Source organism: Pieris rapae, chromosome 12, assembly GCF_905147795.1.
Source record: "Pieris rapae chromosome 12, ilPieRapa1.1, whole genome shotgun sequence".
NCBI classification, from domain to species: domain Eukaryota; kingdom Metazoa; phylum Arthropoda; class Insecta; order Lepidoptera; family Pieridae; genus Pieris; species Pieris rapae.
In genome coordinates, this window is record NC_059520.1 from 9,149,254 (window position 1) to 9,170,089 (window position 20,836).

Sequence of the window (20,836 nt, forward strand, 5' to 3'; positions counted from 1 at the left end):
CCCCGGTTCTATAAAAAAAAATTTTTTTTAAAAGAATTTTATAATCCCATAACGAAATGAAACCGTATTATGCATTCACTGAGTCAATCATGATGTCATTCTATTTCATTTGTAATTTGAAACTTCTTACGCTGCAATAAGTTTTCATTTTCTATTTACGGTAAAGCTTGCACGCAATGGGGACATTGTCGTGCAAGTAATTAATGTATTACTAACTCTTAACTTATCATAATTTCTATAAAGGATCAAAATTCAAATGAACGGGATATAACTAAAAGAAGTATTTAAAAATAACATAGTTGTAATAAGCAATTTTATATAACTATTAAATATAGCTTATGTGTGTTACGTAACTTGTCCAGAACGGGGAAAACTAATGAAAACCAATAGTTTCGAAAGAAGTAGTTTTTCTCACAGGAGTATGTCAAGTTGTATAAAAGTCGATTAGGTATCGTATAGATTAAGGAAATAATAAAACACATACATTAATATCTTTTAATTTATCAAGCAGATTCGAAATCAAATGCGAGACAGGAGGATTTTCTACAAAACCATTTTAGAATTTTTCGTTATGTATAAAATTATCGGCGCTGAATTATACAAACGTTCATGGCAAATTGTATACTCAAACCGTCTAATGTCGCTAAATTGTGACAGACATCTCAAATGAATCGGTAACTTTTAATCACGATACCGATTTTAATTTTGACATTTCCGAGCACGCAGTGTTTGTGATTTAGCGCTAAGGACATTGCAAGAATAGATCAAAGTTGGTGTCATTATAGTTATTGCAAGTTACAAACTCCAAAACATCGCCTTTAACACAATTCTAAAATATTACTTCTGGGATTTACATTTTGTCCCTATACATTTCGTAATCATTTGTTTTTCTAATAGACAAGTAGATTCTTTAAAAAAGTTTGTTCTGTCAGACAATTTGTGATAAAATATAGAGATACTTATGAAAATTATAACAATATTACCCTAAAATTATAATATTAATCACTACCACCCTAAATTTAAGTGTGATTTTCTTTGGTTCGACTGATGCAACTTCTTCAAATACAAAGAATTCCCTCGTAAGTTGTGTGCGGCGGGCTACTCGATTGTGAGGAAGTTGCATGGATCTGGTTAGCGCCTTCTTAACTTTTCATATTCTTTAACATATTTCCATATCTGATTGTCCTTACTTTAAGGTGTGAAGGGTGCAAAATTGTTAAAATGCAGCCTTCAGATTGCATCCGTATCTTTGATCAAATTCGTGCCATAGCCAAGTAGCCTCACGATGTTTTCCTTCTTGACGAGCGAGTTTTAAATGCGCACAGATTATACCACGTAAATATGATATATAAAAAATATTATTATTTAATTAAAACTTACACCTTAAAAGCTAACATGCATAAATCAGTTTAAATTTATACAGGAAGGTCAAATAGGTTTACAAATTTTAATTAGCTTCGTTAGAAAATATAATGGTAGGAATAGGTGTTGACGTTTCTATTCGCTTTATATCTGGCGAAGCACTTCGTACGTCAACGTGGTGAGGCTAAAAATAAAAAATATTTTTTTAACACTAACTGGAGAAAAGGTTAAAACAAAAGATAAGATTTTCCGCCAACTAATAAAAACGTCGAAAATATACAGATTATATTCATGTCGCTGTAAAGTAGTTAAATCAGAGAGTAAATTAAATCTCTAGACAGTTAATTAAAGATCGATATTGTGACGGAACGAAACGTTTAATAAGTTTCCTAAATATTCATAGGCAACAAGACGAACCTAACTTAACTATTTATAATAAAACAAAACACGGAATTTCCAAGCTCTCAGTTCTCCACGATCACATCGGAGTCGACAAAATGTTTACAATTTCGCCAAAGACCACAATTTGATATAAAAAACCACTTTGCCATAAGAAAGATTCTAAAAGTAATCAGCTGTTGTCGTAACCGCCATCTTGTTTTACATTATTAATCAACACGCTGACTTTCGGTCAGACAGACAGTTAAACGTTTTCGACGCTGCTTTATTTAAATTAATGCTAGCGACTTAATTGAAAATCGATCCTCAGTTAACTCTCTGATTTAACAGCTTTACTGCAACATTAACATTTTCACGAGTTAAATTTGTTTATACAATATATTAAAAAAAAACAACAGACGCAACACTCACAAGTGTAAAAGTGAAAATGGTCTGGTCACATTTCCAGCGTTAGCGATGACAGAGATCAAGATCATAGAGGTCAAAATGACCCTTTGGAATGAGAAGAAAAAGTCCATCAGAAGATGGGATGATGGAATAAAAGAGATAGCGGGGGGGAATAGAAAATGGTGGTGAGGATGAAAGATAAGTGGAAAATTTTGAAGAAGGCTTTTACTCCGTGGGAGGTCTAACGTTTAACATAATGACATGGGGTTAATGTTATCCTGATTATGTAGAACCTACTCGAATGATTTTTTTCTACGAAATAGCACAATTCATAAAGAAGTAAAATAACGGAAATATCTAACCTTATCTTCAGACACCATAGACAACTTCCGCTTCGATAGAGCACTTGCCGATCTCATTCTTCTACTCTTCACACTCTCGCTACTTCCCCCGCTCTTTCTTCTCTTCCTAAGATCCGAGTCCTCTCTTTTCGCGTCTATTGCTATCTGTTGCTTTGTTTGTCTGGCCGCGTTTTCTCTTATTATTTGATCGGCTCTACGTCTAAGGATTTGTTCAGCTTCTTTGTGATAATTTAAAGCTATGTCGAGGTCGTTACGAGAGAGAGCAAAGAGAGTGGAATATCCACGGGATCTATTTGAAACAAGGAAATAAAGTTTTACAGTTTTTTTTTTAAATATATGTAAAATATTACAGTTAATATTATGTAACATTATGGTATTATGTAACATATTCAAATTTGCAAAACGAACAAATAGCTGCGAAGAAAATTAAAGACAGATTGTGTGCCTAGGTATAACACTGAAAATCTTTACAAAATGAAAAAAAAAGGCTTTATGTAGAAAGTTGGCAATACTTTTATTGTTTTTCGAAGTATTATCCGTTCCTTTCTGCACATTGTCCAGTTTTAAACATTGTCAGTGTTACCCACGTATAATTCAGGGCATTTTTTTTATTTTTATAGAACAGGAGGCAAACGCGTAGGAGGTTCACCTGATGGTAAGTGAAACCGCCATGGAAACTCAATGGCAGAGAGGTCGCGAGTGCGTTGCCGGACTTTTTACAATTGGTGCGAGAAATGTTTCCTTTCCCCATTTGTCATACATATCTACATTTTGAATAAAAATAAGATCAAGGCAGTACGTAAGTTACTTGCCAAATATATAATATTAATAACATAATACTTTCAAAGGCCGGCAACGCACTTGCGAACCCTCTGGCAATGTGAGTGTTAATGGGCGGCTATCCCTTAACATCAGATAGGCCCCTTGTCACAGGACAAGAAACTTTTAGTACCGAACAGTCGCAGTACGTCGTCGGAGTCCGTCGATGCCGAGAAGGCTGATTTCACCAAAAACGGAGCCTTCGCTTAACGTTGCCAGTACTTCTTTCTCGTCTGGAGACATAACCTTAAAAATATATAAATATAATATATATGTTAATAGATTTTTGTTTTATTTATAAAACATTCCAATCCTATACCTATATATATACATATATATAGGTGACCCATAATCGACAAGACTCCATAACGAAAAAAAAAAGTGCGTAGAAAAGTAGATGTCAGAAAAGATCTAATATGTACCTAAGTACTAACTGCTAAACGAATACATCAACCAATAGCGTATATTTTTTCTCGATCTCCCTTTCTCATTCTCTCTCAATCGGTCTCAATCGCTCTCTTCCATTTCTAAAACAAAAACGCTGCACATCTTCGTGACGTTCAGTAAAAATGTTACCCTCATACGCCTCATGCCATGTGCGTTTCGGCCTTTGAGGGAGTATACTCTTAAGATGTGAGTAGCATTCCATATGAGTACATACTGGGAGCCTTTCTCACTAGTAAGTATTATTGCGCAACTAAAACGACACGTTTAACACATTGATTGCTTAAACAATGGATACAAAGTAATGGGCGGACACCAAAACTTTTTATAGCGAATTTTAATTAAGTAAATATTAATGTTTAAAAATTTTATTAAACAAAAAATTTTAAGATCCCAGTGGTCGACATCATCGGTCGGATCCGCAAGCTACGGATGGCAATGATTTAAAAAAAATGAACGGGACGCTCGCACGGATCCGAGTATGGTACCGCTACCATAACCCCGCTCCACTAGGATCCGAGAAAAGAGCACTAAATGATCGCACGACCTAAAGCTTAAGAATCACAATCAAACCACCACTTCATTTGAAAAGTCAGTTTTCTAACGTCAAACTAAAACATTTTATATAATAGTACTTACAACGCACTTCCCAGTTTTGATGATATACATCTGATGTCCCACATCTCCTTTTCTAACGACCACGTCCCCTGGGAGGAAGGAAACAGGTCGAAGTTGCAACACCAGGTCGCGGAGGAGAGATGCTGAACAGTCTCGGAAAAGTTGAACCTATATATCTTTTTTATTATATTTATTTCCAACACAAATATACATTATCAACGGGCAGGCAAATCCCTGGGGCAAGAATTGTTACTTGAATTAAACTAGATCCAACGACAAATGATATATATAGAATTTATTTGATGGTTGTGAATTGTTTTTATATTCTTCTATCCAAAGATAATATTTTCAATTACCTTACTTAAAGTGGAAATGTGGACTTCGAGTGCGACGTCACGCTTCATATTGTATGGCAATGAGTTCAGAATTCTAGCCTCATCTAAAAAATATACGTTTATAACTAGTAGCCGGTGTTAGGAATGTATAAAATAAATAAATCAGTGGAGCTACAACCTCCTTAGGTCTTGGCCTAAGATTTCTGAATCTGTTTCATGATGTTTTTTTTTAAATCTAATAGTACTTTTTGGGTCTAAGAAATATCCATTGTTGCACAGCCGGGGAATGAACCTACGTTCTATATGCGCATTTAACATTCGCTCGAACGGTGAAGGAAAACATCGTGAGGAACCGGATCATGATCTGAGGCCAAGAACTTTAAAGATTGCACCACTAACTTCTGTGCTTCTGGAAGGCTGGCTTAACCACACAACGGTCCTAGTGAGAGTCCAAGTGGGAAAACTGAGTTCACCAACCTTTTTACCTAATTGACATGTATGGTACGTTTATTTAGACTTACCAAAACACCGTTGAGTTGTCCAGGTATATTTAAACCAACAGGTAACACGCCGTTGGAGACTTGCAGGCATATTTAATCTGCGTAAATATCGCACACAGCCGTCCACTTTCTTACGATATTCCGTCTGGGCATAACATTTTTAATGTTACAAGATAAAAATTATCAAAAGAAAACATCAAACAACCCATAATTGTCTGTCATTATAACTCGCCATTTATTTGTTAATGTTTCCATACTAACATTGAAGAGTTTTTTTTCGAGTTTGAGAGTGCAGACAGTGGAAGTAATATTTACAGTCAACTAGGAAAGTAATGAAACGTCATCGATCCAAGTCCTTTGCCTAGCTGTTTAATCAACTGGCTGAATATCTTTCAGTCTGTTAGTTAAACGGTTAGGCTGTTAATTGATCGGCTTATTAAGCTGGCTGCGACATATACATTTTTATAGAGAAATTTGCGCCTCTCGCCTGGAAGGCATCTTACTGTTAAACTAATTAGTATAGTGTTTATATTGAAATGAGTTAGACTCTTCAAATGTAAGTTTCGTTGCAACAATCTTTTCTTACTCCCTGAGGCGACTTTTGGTACAGACATGGATTTGACAGACAGACTGACATACCATTTATTACAAACAAGTTTGTGCTGTGCATTCCTTGTGAGTCCCATAAACCTGCCGCAATAAAAGCAAGCGTATGCCAACTCTCCAAGTGAATCAACAATTCCATCGTCTCACATATTCAAAGAGCCAATTATTACAAACTATATTTATTATTAGAAGTCAAATATTTTGAGAATAAAATAAAACAAATACCTTCTGCCTCGTGGCTGTAGCAATGATGTCACGAATTTGCCCAATGAGTACGGCGAAGACAAAGACTCCCATCAGCCAGGCTGCTGTCATAAATAAATATTCCCAGGTGTTTCCTGGTTTTGGGTTTTTACCTATAAATAACAATTTCAAAGACATCACAGTAACACGATACAAGATGGACATCTATTGTTTTATTTTCTTTGTTAGTAACATTTTCTGATAATTATTTAAAATTATTTTGTATTGGTTTTGTCCTTATAAGGAACTCAGTATTGTAATGAAACAAACACGTCTATCTAATATAAGTGTTGGTATATTACTGATCTATATGTTTTAATATATAATCATATGTGTATTAGTACAATAAAAACCTTATGTAACTTATGTTTACTACATTACTATTAATAAATGTTTTTCGTATGTAGAAAACATTTACCCAATTTTCTATTACATGTTAATTTGTATATATTTGTAATCAATATAATTTGAGTATAATAACGACGTGCTACGCCGTAGCTACTTTGAAGTTAGGAGGAACTTAAAAAACTAATTTTTATAAACTTTAAAAATATATTCTATACGTTCAAAGTTCTTATCAAACAATTTGTATTAAAAACTTGACGATTAAAAAGAGTGGCGGAAAGTTTCTTGCCAGTTCTTCTTACCCGCTCTACGCCCTTGACTTGCAAACTGGTTGTAAATGTAAATTTACAATTAATTTAATTTGTTTTTCATTACATTCATAAGTGTGCATGTTTACCTATATGAATTAAGATATTTTTGAGTTTGAGTTACACAACTTTGAGTTATACACATTATAGGACATAGATAATAAGCGATAAGAACCAATTTTTGCCTCGAACCACCACTATGTGGAACCAGCTGCCCACAGAAATATTTCTGAACCAATTCAAGCGTACCAATAAAAAAAACCGACAACACACTTGCGAGCCTTCTAGAAATGGAAGTGTTCATGGGCGGCGGTATCCATTAACATCAGGTAAGATGCCTGTTTGCGTCTTATTGCATAAAAAATATGTAAGACAAATCCGTGTTTATTTTTCATATTATTATTGTTATTATATTACCTATGGAAGTAGCAGTTTTAGTAGCAAAGTAGAAACACCGGATGTACGCGTTGCCTTCGTTATCGTAGACCCAAGAATTGGAGCCGAGGCCAATATAATCACTTATTGCGTAATATGCGCAGGCGTTTAGATGAATCAAATAGAAAATGTAGAACAACGTTTTTCCTATTCGTACCTGTAATCAAAAGAAGTATTGCTAATTTTTTTTCAATTTATCTAAGGCAAAAAACTTTAGTCTATATCAGCCAAGTCTTCTTTTTGAAGTCTAGAGTCCTGAGTTCGAATTACTCCTACGCTAAGCTCCTATGATACAAAGCAGCAAACAGCTAATAAGGCATCGTCATAATGCCCTAATATCTATACAAAACTAATAAAAAATGTTTGTAGCGATACTGATTTATTATAGAGAGGATAAAACTTGCTGAGTTTCTTGCCCGTTCTTCTCAGAACAAGGCCTCCTGGTAGTTTTGCGAACGGATGGCGTAGTTTTGCTTTTTCGCGAATTTTATAAACGTTTTTGACATTCATAAGCATGCCCTAAGACGCATCTAAACTGAATAATCGAATTTTGATTAGATTTTTTTTTATATTGATTTGATTTATTTTATATGAGTATTCGTAAGACTTATTTTTGTCTTATTCCGTTAAATTACAGTCGAAATCACAGCATTTTTTTAATGAATGTGTATTTTTTTAATCACATGAGGTTTAAGTTTTCATTTAGTTTAGGTAATTATTGTTAATACTGAAAACTGTTTAGTGACACCAATCGTAGCATCGACTCATTATTAAAGAACTTTTTAAACATTATTTTCTTATAGAGGGAACTGTATTAAATTTTAATATTCCACGTAATCACGTTCATAATTTCTTAGGATAACCAGAATTTATTATGTTCAGAGTCAACTCCAAGCAGTAATCATTATTAATTTAACTAGGAGACGCATATACTTACCACATAGGGCGAGGAAAGAACTCGGTCCATTGCCTGATGAAATTCCCAGAAAGTCTGCAGTTTAAGAAGTCGAGGAAATCTCAGTATGACCATCTTTGTACCGAAAAATACGTACAATATATCCAGCGGTAGGAGAGATATTACGTCAAACTAAAACGATAACTTTTAAATTAATAAAAAAGCTTATTCGAGGAATTTTGAAATTTATTAACTATGAAATAAAATTCAACAGGGTCAAAGAGCAGAGATGTGAGCTTATTTTCTTTGCAAAATGGGAACGTTTTTTCTTCAATTCAGCATCGAATCGTTGCAATATTTCGGTACTAGTAATAATATTTATTTATATATTCCCTCTTCACTGAGATATAACTGAACTTCACATCTACCCTATGACTTAATTAAGACTAATTAAGTTTTACCTAATTTAATAAAGGATATTTTACATAAGAAAGTAAAAACACTTCTGACAGTATATTAAGGAGAAGATACTCTGTTCTTATCACTGTTTAACACTTAAGATTTTATGACTTAACTCACAATGATTTACATCTTTTAATCAAAACTTAATTGAAAAAAAAATTACCTTATACTGAGTTTTTTTCTTATAATGTTTCCTAGTTTCAACTTCATCCGTAACCCAAAAGCCGTCATTTAGAAACATCAACCTGGGTTTCACAAGAACCACGTCGAGTATATAAAATATATCGGAAATATAATCCGCTGTTAGCCAAATTGGTAGGTTGTTTGGGGTTTGGTATGGAAAGGTCGCTCTCAAAGCTATGGCCCAGGCATTGTAACTATAGCAGAACGTTACGAGAAATAGCCAGGTTATGTAGATGCGACCTGGAAGAATTGGCACTGACTCAATTTATAGAGAGGACTGGTAATAGAAACAAAAAATGAGAACGAGAATCGTTACATAAAATGGCTGCCATTGGTTACGGTCGTCCCAAATATGTAAACTGTCAATCCTTTTCAACAAAACTCGTTGCATAAAATGGCAGTTGGTTAATTTAGTTTAAGAATAATAATTAAAATAAAATAACTGTTAATGATTAAATTTAACATTATTCAGATTTTGGTTTAAAATACAGAGCATTGTAATATGTTGGGGAGAAAGTCGATTACGCAGGTCTATCTTATACAGACCTGCAGTGGAAAAGAATATCTCAATTTAACAAAACACATTTAAAATCCAAGTAACATGCGTATCAAAACATATTGCTTTGAAAATCAAATATGAAAACTGAAAATTTTTAAATTATCGTTGTATCGGCAATTAAGATATCGCCGATTCCGATAAATCAGCAATATTTTCGGTTTGCCGATCGAGATATCATATCGAGATCGGTATCGGTAGCATCGCGAATTTTAACATAAAACTACGAAAAGAAATTAAAATGAACGTAGACCGTAACTTCTATCCTAAGCTATGTTATTGATTTTCAATTAATGTCAAGTGGTTGTAATTAATCAGTTGTCGAACAAATGGCAGACTAAAGACAAGAATGGTGCTTTTTATAAATAACTTCGTTTTAATAGTCCGCCTTTAGTTTTAATCCTATTATAAAAGAATATACACTAAGAGATGATGAAGTAATAGTCAAAATAAAATATTTACTTTCTAGTTGCTAAGTTTAAGATGTATTATGAACAAATATTGATAATAAAGTAGTAGATCAAACATATCAACATATATCCCTAACATAATGGAATGTTATACAAACAATTATCACTACACTGCTGCAATGAGGCTAAAACATTTCTTGATAATTTTCTGTTTGTACAATATGTCTTATCTGTATTATGGCACCAATTTGTTGTATCTATGTAAATGTCATATTGACACATAAGTATGACGTATCACTGTCAATTTGCAATTACAGTATTATAAATAAAAAAATATGATTATTATTTATTAACTCACCCTGTGGATCAATAGGCATGTAAGGGTAGAATAATGTTGGGAAACCAAAAATCTTGCACTTTGACGGCGATGATGGTACGGGACTCTGCGGGGATTCTATTTCGTCATTAATTTCGAAGCGACTATAACAAAATATATGAGTTTTAGTCGTGTAGCTTGACTTAAACTTAGGGTTAGACTCATACTTAGTTAAGTTTCAGTATGAAAGACAAAAATCGCTGTAGACACAGGAAACGTTGGAAAAGATGTAATTTTATAAGTGACGTTTTAGGATTAAAAAATGTGATATACCCACTATAATAATATGTAACTACCCACATTATGACATATTAAAGGATAAATATAACTTATTGCAATTATTAAAATAAAAAAAATGCTTACCGCTTTTGAGAGCTTCTAACTTTATCAAAACTCTTTAATTCCGTTGCATTTTCCTTTACGTCACTATCCTTTTCTACTTCAGAGAGTCTCACTCGTTTTTCTACTACAAAAATGGACCTGAAATTCGTTTTTTTTAATTTACTAGTATGTTAAAGTAGTACAACGTATGCAAACCGCGCACAGGCATTACATACGTAAAGCGATATTGTTCTTCAAAAAAAAAATTGTTATCTCTCATTTTTTCCCCCTTGATTATTGTTATTTTGTATGAATTGCAAGTTAGTATTGTCTTTTATTAACATTTAAAGCACATTTAAAGAGAACACTTTTTTACCGGATTGAAGCTATGTATTATAAACTTATAATTATTTAACATAATTTTAAATTTATCCGACGTTTCGCGTGCTTTATAGTGTGCGAGGTCACAGTGTCTGAAGACAAAAGGTGTTGAATGTCAAAAAAGTATCACAGCTGTAGAAAAAGTTGTATTACTTTATTTCCTTATAGTTGGTATCGACTAAAAGATGAAGGGTTTCTGCAGAAATTGCTCACGGTGTACTCCGTTTTCGCAGATTGTTTGTATTTTTACATATACATAATACATAGTTTCCATCCGGTATAAAAGTGTTTTCTTTGAATTGGAAGTTCTCAATTCGATTCCAACGAAACAAAAATATTGTATGCCTATAGTGCCATCTCCTTTCATATTCAAGTTTTCTTTTCTTAATCGTCATAAGCATAAAACTAAACTAAACTACATAAAAATACTTTTGTATTGGATATAAATATCTGATAAAGCTTCTAAGTAGACGCGTGATAATTTCGTAAGTAGATAAATGTTCACGAATTGCTCAGAAACTAAATTAAATTTATTTTATTGATTTATTAGTAATCTTACAGCTAACATACATATTATAAAACAAAACACTTAAACAATATACAAAGTCAATACCGATTACATAAATAAACAATATATATGAAATAACGTAAGTACATTAATAGGCAACAATAAAAAAAATATATTTGATTTTCAGTTATATTCCAACAAGAACACTCACTTGGAGTCATCATCAAAATAGATTCAGTAGGTTTTGAGAACCAGACACTTCTTAAGCGATTATCCTCTTTCGTAATGTTAACAGGACGTTTAGTAAAAAACGAATAAATATATATATAGTAAATAATATTACTCACAGTTTATTTTTTTCTGCAGCTTCGTCTTTGATAATGGATTTGGTCTCTATGCTGGAGTTATTTAATAATCTAGAAATAACATTTGGTGAAAATGAAAGGTCTATCTAGGAACTATAAATGTCGTATGTCGAAATCGTTTTTAAACGGGACTTACTTAGCTCAACCAATTAAGTCTTCGATTCTGAATGATTTCGGTTTTCTTTTATAAACAAAAGGGTTTTTATTAGATACTTAAAGGCTATTGTAAATGTGAATTCCAATCATAAACATCAGCAATCTTGTCTTGCTTTAGATTAACACGAGGTCTATGAATTCGACTTTGATTGAATTACGGTATAATTGAGAGGCGTTTATAGGTAAAAATATTGAATTACTTAACTATTAACATTTTTAAATATAAAAAGTCTTTATTCATTTTAAGTAGGTACATCTTTCTTTTCATAGTGTAAGATTTGGGAACCCTTTTAAGTAAATATACCTGTGTTAAGTAAATATAACTTAGTACCTATACGACTATTGACCGTGTTCTCGTTGATTGAAAACTTACGCAGAATGTCTGGGTGAGGAGTCAGGAGTACCCCAAGATCCATGGGAGACTTTGGTAATAGCTCGTGAAGGCTCTTTCTTCAACGAAGAGGGATACACCGTATGCTGGAAAAAATTACAAAGAAATAAGATCTGCAGCCGCAAGAACTACCAAGAAACTAGAATCCTTCTCATAATCTACAACAGTACCTAGTCCGCCCTTGTCAGAACTGGCAGTAAAAGTAAAATTATAGGTATTTACCATATATTTCTTTTTTATTTTTATTTAAGAAGAAATTTTTATTTTTACATAAAATAAAAACAAAAAATTTCTTTTTAAATAAAGTAAATAAAATATTTCTTTATTGAATTTCAGAAGTGTACATTTACCTGAAATGAAATGAAAAAATGATTTTTAATTTGAGTTGTTTTTTTCTGTGTTTGTGACGTTAATAGTTTGGTTAATAGGCGAATAGCATCTGTAATAGTACATTAACATTTTTAAATATTTTGTTTACAAATTTCATTTTTCTGTGTTTAATACGTGTAATGTTTGAGAACATAAATAAAATAAAAGTATTTCCAAGGACGTTTGGTTTTGGCATTGAGAAGTGTATTTATTACGAATATACTTCTCAATAAACAATATTGTTCTTTTCTATGTCGCAACAAGTTAGTTTAATTAGCCGTTCAATTAACAACCTAGCCGCTTAACTAACGGTCTGAAAGATGTTCAGCCAGTTGATCGAATAGTTATCCAAATGACTTGGATCGATAACGTTTCATTACATGCCTAGTCTGTTGACTATTCATTTACGATTCATTTAAATTTAATTCCACTTTCTACCAGTCTCAAACTTAAAACGAAACTCTTCATACTGTCAATATGGTGTGGATCAATCACAAATGTTCAATGGAAGAGTGTAGTGACTATAATAACGTGAATTTGGCTCAAATTTTAAAAGTAATATTTTTTATGTCATATATTTCATATTTTTATTATCCACCAAATAATGACTCTATCGTACGAAATGCCTGAGCATTAGCCAGTCAGTTTATTAACGCCCGAGCCCAATAATGTATCCACAATCTCAGATTGTTTTCAATCTCGATACGACAGACCGTGACAGTAGATCGATCTCCTACCTGCATCCCAATAACCAAACCGAATACAATGCGTTTTCGGCAACGGATAGAACGCAATCTCTTCACTCTTTAGACTAATTTTTGATAATCAATATATGTAAACTAAACAAAGTAAATTAAACCGCACAAATAATATTAAAATATAAATGTCTATGTTAAAAACATATCCAATAGCTTTTTAATTATTTTAAAAACCGTTGTAAGTTACAATATTAAGAAGGATATTGACACAGTTCAACTGTCTTTTTCATACAGAGGTCTATCCACATAAACCGTACCGACCTACCATAGATAGCTTGTATCGACAGATGGCTATTACAATCCGTCGATTAGTTATTGGCACACTTTTATCAATATTTGGATTAAGATGTCAGATGGTGTAAATGGATTGAGATAGGGTTTGGGCGTATATGTTGTAAAAAAAGCTGCCGCTGTTTAGTTAAAAGGCAAGGCTGTTTAATTGAACGGCTAATTGAGCTCGTTGGCTGATACTTATACAAAGCTACATAGTCCGACTGTAACAGGCTTAAGGCTAAAATAATATACAATTTGGGGTGTTTTTGCATACACGAATATATTATTCATGCCAAAATTTTAATAAAAGTTTACTCTTAAGGTTTCCAAACAAGAGACAATTTTATATAATTTATTGGTTATCAATTAAAAAAAAGAATTGTTAAGTGCCTATCTGATACCTAACCTGCTGTTTTACTAGTAATTTTTTGTTTAGCAATATTAAAAATCACTAGTAAAATCTAAATTTGAAAGTGTAAATTTGAATTTTTGTATCAATTATGTTTGCCATAATTATCATAATAACTTATATTAATAGCATTATATATGATGAGATGAACTTAAATAAATAACTGCATTAATATGCAGAATTTCGTAGCTTCTAAGTACATATAGGAAGTGAGACGCAATGACAAATTACAAGTATCGAACGAGTTTCGTTGTCAAAAGCCAAGGAGTGTACATCGTTTATGAGTTTATGACTTCTATAAAAATGAACGTAAAACGCTGCCGTGGTCGATTGTTCCTCCATATCGCATTTATGGGTTTGCAAACAATTACCTTCTATTAAAAAAATATACCTTGTAAATTAGATATTAAAGTTTAAAGACTAAAGTGTCTTAACACATTAAGTGCTCTTTTCTCGGATCCGAGTGGAGGGGGGCCATAGTAGCGGTGCCGTTTACTCGGATCTGTGCGAGCGTTTCGTTAATTTTTTGAAGCCATTGCATGGCATGGATGCCATCGTATCCGAGTATTCGGCACCAAATGAGCTGTATGCCGACCACTCGGATCCGAAAAATGTTAATTCATTTTACTTAATCGAAATTAGCCATAAAGTTTTGGTTTCTAGCTATTACTTTGGTGAACAGGGGAATAACCGATGAAAAATTTGAAATATTCCAAACTACTTTTTAAAATTTATCTCAGACAAAAGCTATAAGTTTAATATCTATTAAAAAGCGTGTAAACATTTAAACGATACTTCAGTTTCTCAACGAATGAGATGATTTAAATAAAATTAATTGCACCTTACTTCTAGGATATTTGTCCTTCCATATTCCTGCATACTTTGCCGATGAGTAGGGATGCCAACAGGCTCGAATTTAATGACGTGTAATAAGTGATAATAATAATTATTATTTATTTATTTTTCTCCCATATAACATTTACAATAATAATTAATGATGATCTTATGTTTCAAAATAAACGTATTTTATTTCTTTTATTTTATTTTTACAAGACTCGTAATCGTGCTTTGTTTCACGTTCCTCACATCAACATCAAACATGCAAAAAACTACGAATGTAACCTCAAAGAGATTTCTGTACAAATCACGCTACTCATTGAATCTATACGAAATTATTTATTTCAATTAAAATTCTAATCGTATTATTGCAGCGTTATGGATCATTGTTCGCGTCTTAAATGGGAAAGCATTTGTTATTCATATCACATCAATCGAGGTTAATGTTGCCTTGTCCCTGCCCGCATTACGCAAGGATTTGAATATTCCTAAATATTTGAGAGGTTCTCAACACAGGTCGTGCGAATGATTGATCACTGACTTTCTTGTATGTGTCGCAGTAAGTAGTAGTTAGTAGTTAAATCAGAGAGGTAATTTAATCTCTAGACAGTTAATTAAATATCGATATTCAATAAAGTCACATTTTGATTTAAATAAACCAGCGTTGAAAAATTTTAACTATGTGTCTGACCGAAAGCCAGCGTGCTGATTAATAATGTAAAACAAGATGGCGGTCACTACAACAGCTGATTAGTCCTTCTTTTTTTCATAGTGGTTTTTAGTTTCATATTATGGTCTTTGGTAAAATTGTAAACATGTTGTCGACTCCGCCACGATTATTTCGGTGTGATCGTGAAGTGCTGAGAGCTTGGAAATTTCGTGTTTTGTTTTATTGTAACTTTTTAGGTTAGGTTAGTCTAGGTTAATCTTGTTGCTTGTTAGGGACGTTTAGGAAACTCGTTAAACGTTTCGCTCTGACTTGATAGAACTTGATTGTCTGGAGATTCAAATAACTCCCTGATTTAACTACTTTACTGTGTTTACATAGGCTTTTTTAATACTTATTTTTATGGCGAGAAGAACATCGTGATTAGTTGTAGATTAATTGTTGACTTACCTTACTTACCTTTTCAGTACGATTAATTAAAATTAAGGATTAATTAATTTTAAATTCGATCCAGCACACTGCCTAATAGCTTTAGCTAGAGAAAGAGACGAAAGAGTGCGACAGAGGGAGACAGATATTATTGTGTTCCATCGTCACATACATTCCTGTATTTGATTTAAATATATACAGTACTGGCTTAGTGGCAGCTTAGTGAAGAGGTCGTAGGTTCGAACCCGGCTGTGCACAGTGCACTAATGGACTTCTATGTGCGCTTAAAATTCGCTCGAACAGAGAAGGAAAACTTCGTAAAAAACACTATTTTGCACCCAAAATTTGGACGGCTTGTGACTGGTACAGGAGGCTGATCACCTACTTGCCTAATACATAATTAAAAATGATACAGAAATCTGAGGCCCACACCTAAAAAGGTTGTAGCGCCAATGATTTATTTATTTCAGTTTCTATGTTTGGTAGTCAATTTGATTATTATCAGGATATATTTTTATATTGTGTTAGTCTATTATCATAATGACCACGACACTCACATATTACTCTATAAGTACTTTTAGACGCACGATCGAAGCCACTTAAATATGTTTATTAATCGATCTTTCTAGGTGGGACCAATCACTTAAGGATTGGTTAGTATTATAAAGTTAAATTTTAATGAAGTATACATATGAATATTTCCGAAAGCCTGGAAATGTTAGTATTATAATATATTCAAGTAGCTTAAATTTAACTTAAAACGATTAGATTATTTCGCGATTTTTCCTCTCACAGTAGTTGTGGTTTAGATTAAGAAATATTTAGACATAATTGATTGTAAAAACGAAAATATGAAAATCCATATAAAGGAAAAATTACTTTAGTTAAAAAAAACCTGAGTTTTTTATGTTAAATAACCTTATTAGAAAATACTGTTAGACTTATATTATTTACCCATTAGTAAGTAAAGTAGATCGTTATGTTAAATAATGTCTCAGTATTGAGACAATTATAAAAATGGCTGTAAATGGTCATAATTAATTAATTAATCATCGAATTATGAGAACTAAAATATAAAAAAACCATTAGATAATAAATAAGAATTTTTTAATTTAGCGTTACACCTATGTTTAATGTTATATGGAACTGTAAAACCCCCGCTTAAATGAAACGTAAGTAATTTTCATTAGTCGAAGCGTGTTTCGTAGCAATAAACTCTACGTTATAGTTGAAAGTCTTTAATCTCGTTAGTACTTTCATGGTAATCATTTTAATTATACTTAAAAACAGCAAATTTATTACCAAGTACATATATCAATAATCAAATATATTAACATAACATAACTGAAACGTAAAATGACTTTAACTGTATTCTATGCGTTTAAAAGTACACGACATTTTTAAAATTTGAAAACTCACCACTTCAACTTTCACTTCCATTTTAATTTATACGTGTCAATTTATCGAAACCATTTTTTTTAATTTCGGCCAACACAAGACAAAAAACGCGGTAAAACGGAAAAATGTATCGCTTTGTCTATGTCAAGAAGTTGACTGTCAAGACATTAGCGTCACAACCTAAGCGTGCTCAAGTACATTAAGTATAGTAGTACATCTATATTATATTTGTTTCTATATAATACCTCATTTTATTTACTGCAATTTTAGTATACAATGTGAAAGCATATAAATACATTTCATGAATTTAAAATAGTAAATTCATAAAATTATTTAATTTATTCATTTCGAAAGAAAGCCTAAAAATTAATTAATTGAAAAAACGAATTCTACCAATTTGATTTAAAAATAAATAAATTTTTAAAAAGATTCTTGCTACAATTAGTCATCAAACAAAACATCATCAAAAATATTTCATTATTTTAAGGAATCAAACTTATTTAGTTTAATGAAATATATTTAATACACTTATCTTATAAATGAACTCTATGACACATCATATATATTTTTGTTATACATAATGCATTATATAAATATATTAAAATACTGGGGGTAAGATTAAAGAAAACAAGTGGAACGTTTAACATGTGAATTAGTGACCGAAAATAAGACTTGGCTTAAAGGTCTCGTTACCAGGCCATAAAATTATTGTAAAAAAATCTATATTTTTGTAACTATATATTATATGAACAAGGATACGCTTTCGATCTTAGGTAGGTATATCTGACCCAAATTCTTAGACTCATACTCATTAATGCAACGCTAAAAAATATAATACTTACCCCGTTAATAAATTTATTCCAGGCCATTTTCTATTTTTATAACTAAGATAATCATGATCCTATCACTCACAACATGTCCATTTGCGACTCACCATGACCATTGATTTAACATACGACCAAAGAGCCGACCACTGTAATTATAACCGTTTTCAGTTTAACGTATGTAACATTTAATTCTGCTGGGTTATAGAAATTGGGTGTTTACTAGGGGTGACGATACGTAAACATTGAATGGGTATGGAATTTCACCCTCACGGTAATATTTTTAATTAAAATTAGTTTCTATGAGTTCCTAGTAGGTTTGTTTATATCAAAAACATTCTACATCCACATATGTATGTCCATTTATTCATGCCTTTGTGAAGTGGTCGCTCTAACAGCCGCTCTTACCTTATCCAGTAATTCCCATACATTCCGGTTACTGCCCAATGCCGGCATTCTGGAACTTCTGTTAGTGGTAGTATCTAGTCTAGATTGCAAGACTTCAATATTGAGTATTAATATTACACAATTCTAAGGTTGCGATGTCAGTCTAACGGATAATTAAATATAATAGCCCACTATTTAAAGTTACAGAATACCGGCGCTGAATAAAAGAGGCTGATCGCATATTTTACCAGGAGGAGGTATAAATAGGCTTTTCAAATAAATTTCTGTTTTGCCTGAAGCCATGGAGTATTGCATAGCGTTTCTATAATGCTTGTTAATTACTTATTATTAGTATATTTTTAAATATATGAAAATTATATAGATTGGTTCTAAATTAAAAAAAACATCTCGTTTAACAAAAGTATACTATTATTAATTTGTATTATACATACATAAACAATATTATATATAATAATTAAAATTCTGCGGAGATTTTTGAAATTTTACAAAAGTGTTTATTAATAATGTATTCACTTAACAATAAAATAAAGAGTTTTAATGTCATGGAGGCAAATAAATACAGAAGAATATATTTATTACTACATTAGGTAAAACCAGTAATACAGTAGGATGTTTGGTCATGGCAATATTTGTGTCAACTATCATGACGTTTTGACTGTGACAACCATATCACATAATTTGTCGCGAAATGAAAAACTGAAATATTTTGAATTTTGAGCAAGTCAAAACATAGAACTTTAAAAAAATCTCCGTATTATTTATTAAGTACTTAGTTTGTACAGTCTTGATATTATGAAGGGCCGAGTAACGGCTGAACAAAATTTAATTTTATTAGAATTTTTAAGGGAGCACCCTGGTCTTGCTAAAGGAATAAACAAGGGTGCCAGACGACAAAATATTGACTCAATAGATTTGTGGAGTGAATGTGCTGAAAAACTAAATAGTGTTAAAAATGGTGGGATTAAAGATAAAAAAGGCTGGTCTAAGGTGTAGTACAATTTACTTTTATCTACAATAACTCCTGGGATTATTCCTACTTTTGTAACTAAAATATAATAAAGAATATTATATTATTTTCCCCGTAATGTTTATTTCTTAACAGTAACAATAATTGTAAATCAATAACATTATTTTTCCAACCATGAAACTTCAAAATCACCTTAGTTAGAATTTGAACCATTTTTACATTGAATTGTTTTCAGTATTGGTGTGACTTGAAGTATAGAACAAAACGGAGATACCTAGAAATGAAGGCAGCTAAAGAAAACAATCAGCCACTAGCAGATGATGTTTCGCTCACTCCAATTGAAGAAAGTGTTCTTAATGTCATAAGTGATGGTAACATGGATGAAGTTACCATTAAAACAGATCCTTTAGATGTATGTGGACAATAAATATGATTTACCCCTTAAGTTAGGAGCTTTAAAAATAAATAAATATATATGGATAGAATACATTCATGTTAGTCATGACCTATTTAAATCTAAAATTATTTCCTTTAAGTGTCCTATATTTAAAGTTGTCCATTTATTATTGTTATTGGTGTTTTTTAGTGAAAAATATTTTACACTATATAAGTAATTATAGATTGTTCATTCAATATTGTGCCTATTTTAGATATATGACGATGACTGCTATGATGAGACTGCAAGCGATAATGATGATGAAAAAGAAACAAAATTTGATGGTAATATATTTTTATAAAAAACTAATCAGTGTAGTTAAAACTAAAGTATTTGTCTCTTGTTGAAGTACTTTAGTTGAATGTGACTAAAAATTACAAATAAATAACTAATAATATTTCAGTGTCACAAGCAAAAAGGCCCCAAAAACGGAGTCATTCAGATGAGAATGAATCAGCACCGTCAAGCAGTAAAATTCACCGAAATGGATTCCGCAAAAGAGATAGTGATGATTCAGGTTCTTATTTCAACCCTAGCTCTATGTAATCCACAAATTTCAGAGCATAATGTATTCAAATTTATTTGCATTTTCATTTCAGATCTGGATGATGCTTCAAAGTTTTTAAATATGGAAGAAAAGAAGTTAGAATGTACACAAAACATTAGCAACAGTTTGCAAACCATTTCAGTGGAATTAAAAAAATTAACGGATGTTATGAGTGACATTCGGGATGTTTTAAAAAAAAAAGAAAAATAAATTAAAATTAAAAAAGTTTGTCCTCCACGGCGGGGAATCGAACCCCGGTCTCCCGCGTGACAGGCGGGGATACTGACCACTATACTACCGAGGATTGTAATTGTATTGTTGAATTTAGTAAATAAATCCTTTATACT

General features: G+C 32.0%; 2 protein-coding genes and 1 non-coding gene across 3 annotated transcripts; 1 reads left to right on the top strand and 2 right to left on the bottom strand.

Annotated features, from left to right (window-relative positions):
- Positions 1-489: 489 nt before the first annotated feature.
- On the bottom strand, positions 490-17,450 carry LOC110997840 (cyclic nucleotide-gated cation channel beta-3). The gene is made up of 15 exons (XM_022266188.2): positions 17,329-17,450; positions 12,150-12,253; positions 11,603-11,671; positions 10,409-10,525; positions 10,028-10,149; positions 8,684-8,943; positions 8,101-8,250; positions 7,146-7,320; positions 6,058-6,188; positions 5,248-5,371; positions 4,748-4,830; positions 4,413-4,559; positions 3,463-3,575; positions 2,511-2,799; positions 490-1,546 (listed from the first exon to the last, which is right to left on the bottom strand). Exons 1-15 carry the CDS (start codon positions 17,347-17,349, stop codon positions 1,448-1,450), a joined length of 2,004 nt encoding a protein of 667 aa, XP_022121880.2. The 5' UTR covers positions 17,350-17,450; the 3' UTR covers positions 490-1,447.
- A 1,756-nt stretch (positions 17,451-19,206) lies between these two features.
- LOC110997833 lies at positions 19,207-20,783 on the top strand. The gene is made up of 5 exons (XM_022266177.2): positions 19,207-19,526; positions 19,742-19,918; positions 20,157-20,226; positions 20,346-20,459; positions 20,542-20,783. Exons 1-5 carry the CDS (start codon positions 19,332-19,334, stop codon positions 20,697-20,699), a joined length of 714 nt encoding a protein of 237 aa, XP_022121869.1. The 5' UTR covers positions 19,207-19,331; the 3' UTR covers positions 20,700-20,783.
- Trnad-guc lies at positions 20,722-20,793 on the bottom strand. The gene has a single exon. It is a non-coding gene; the product is annotated as a tRNA-Asp (tRNA).
- Positions 20,794-20,836: the final 43 nt, after the last annotated feature.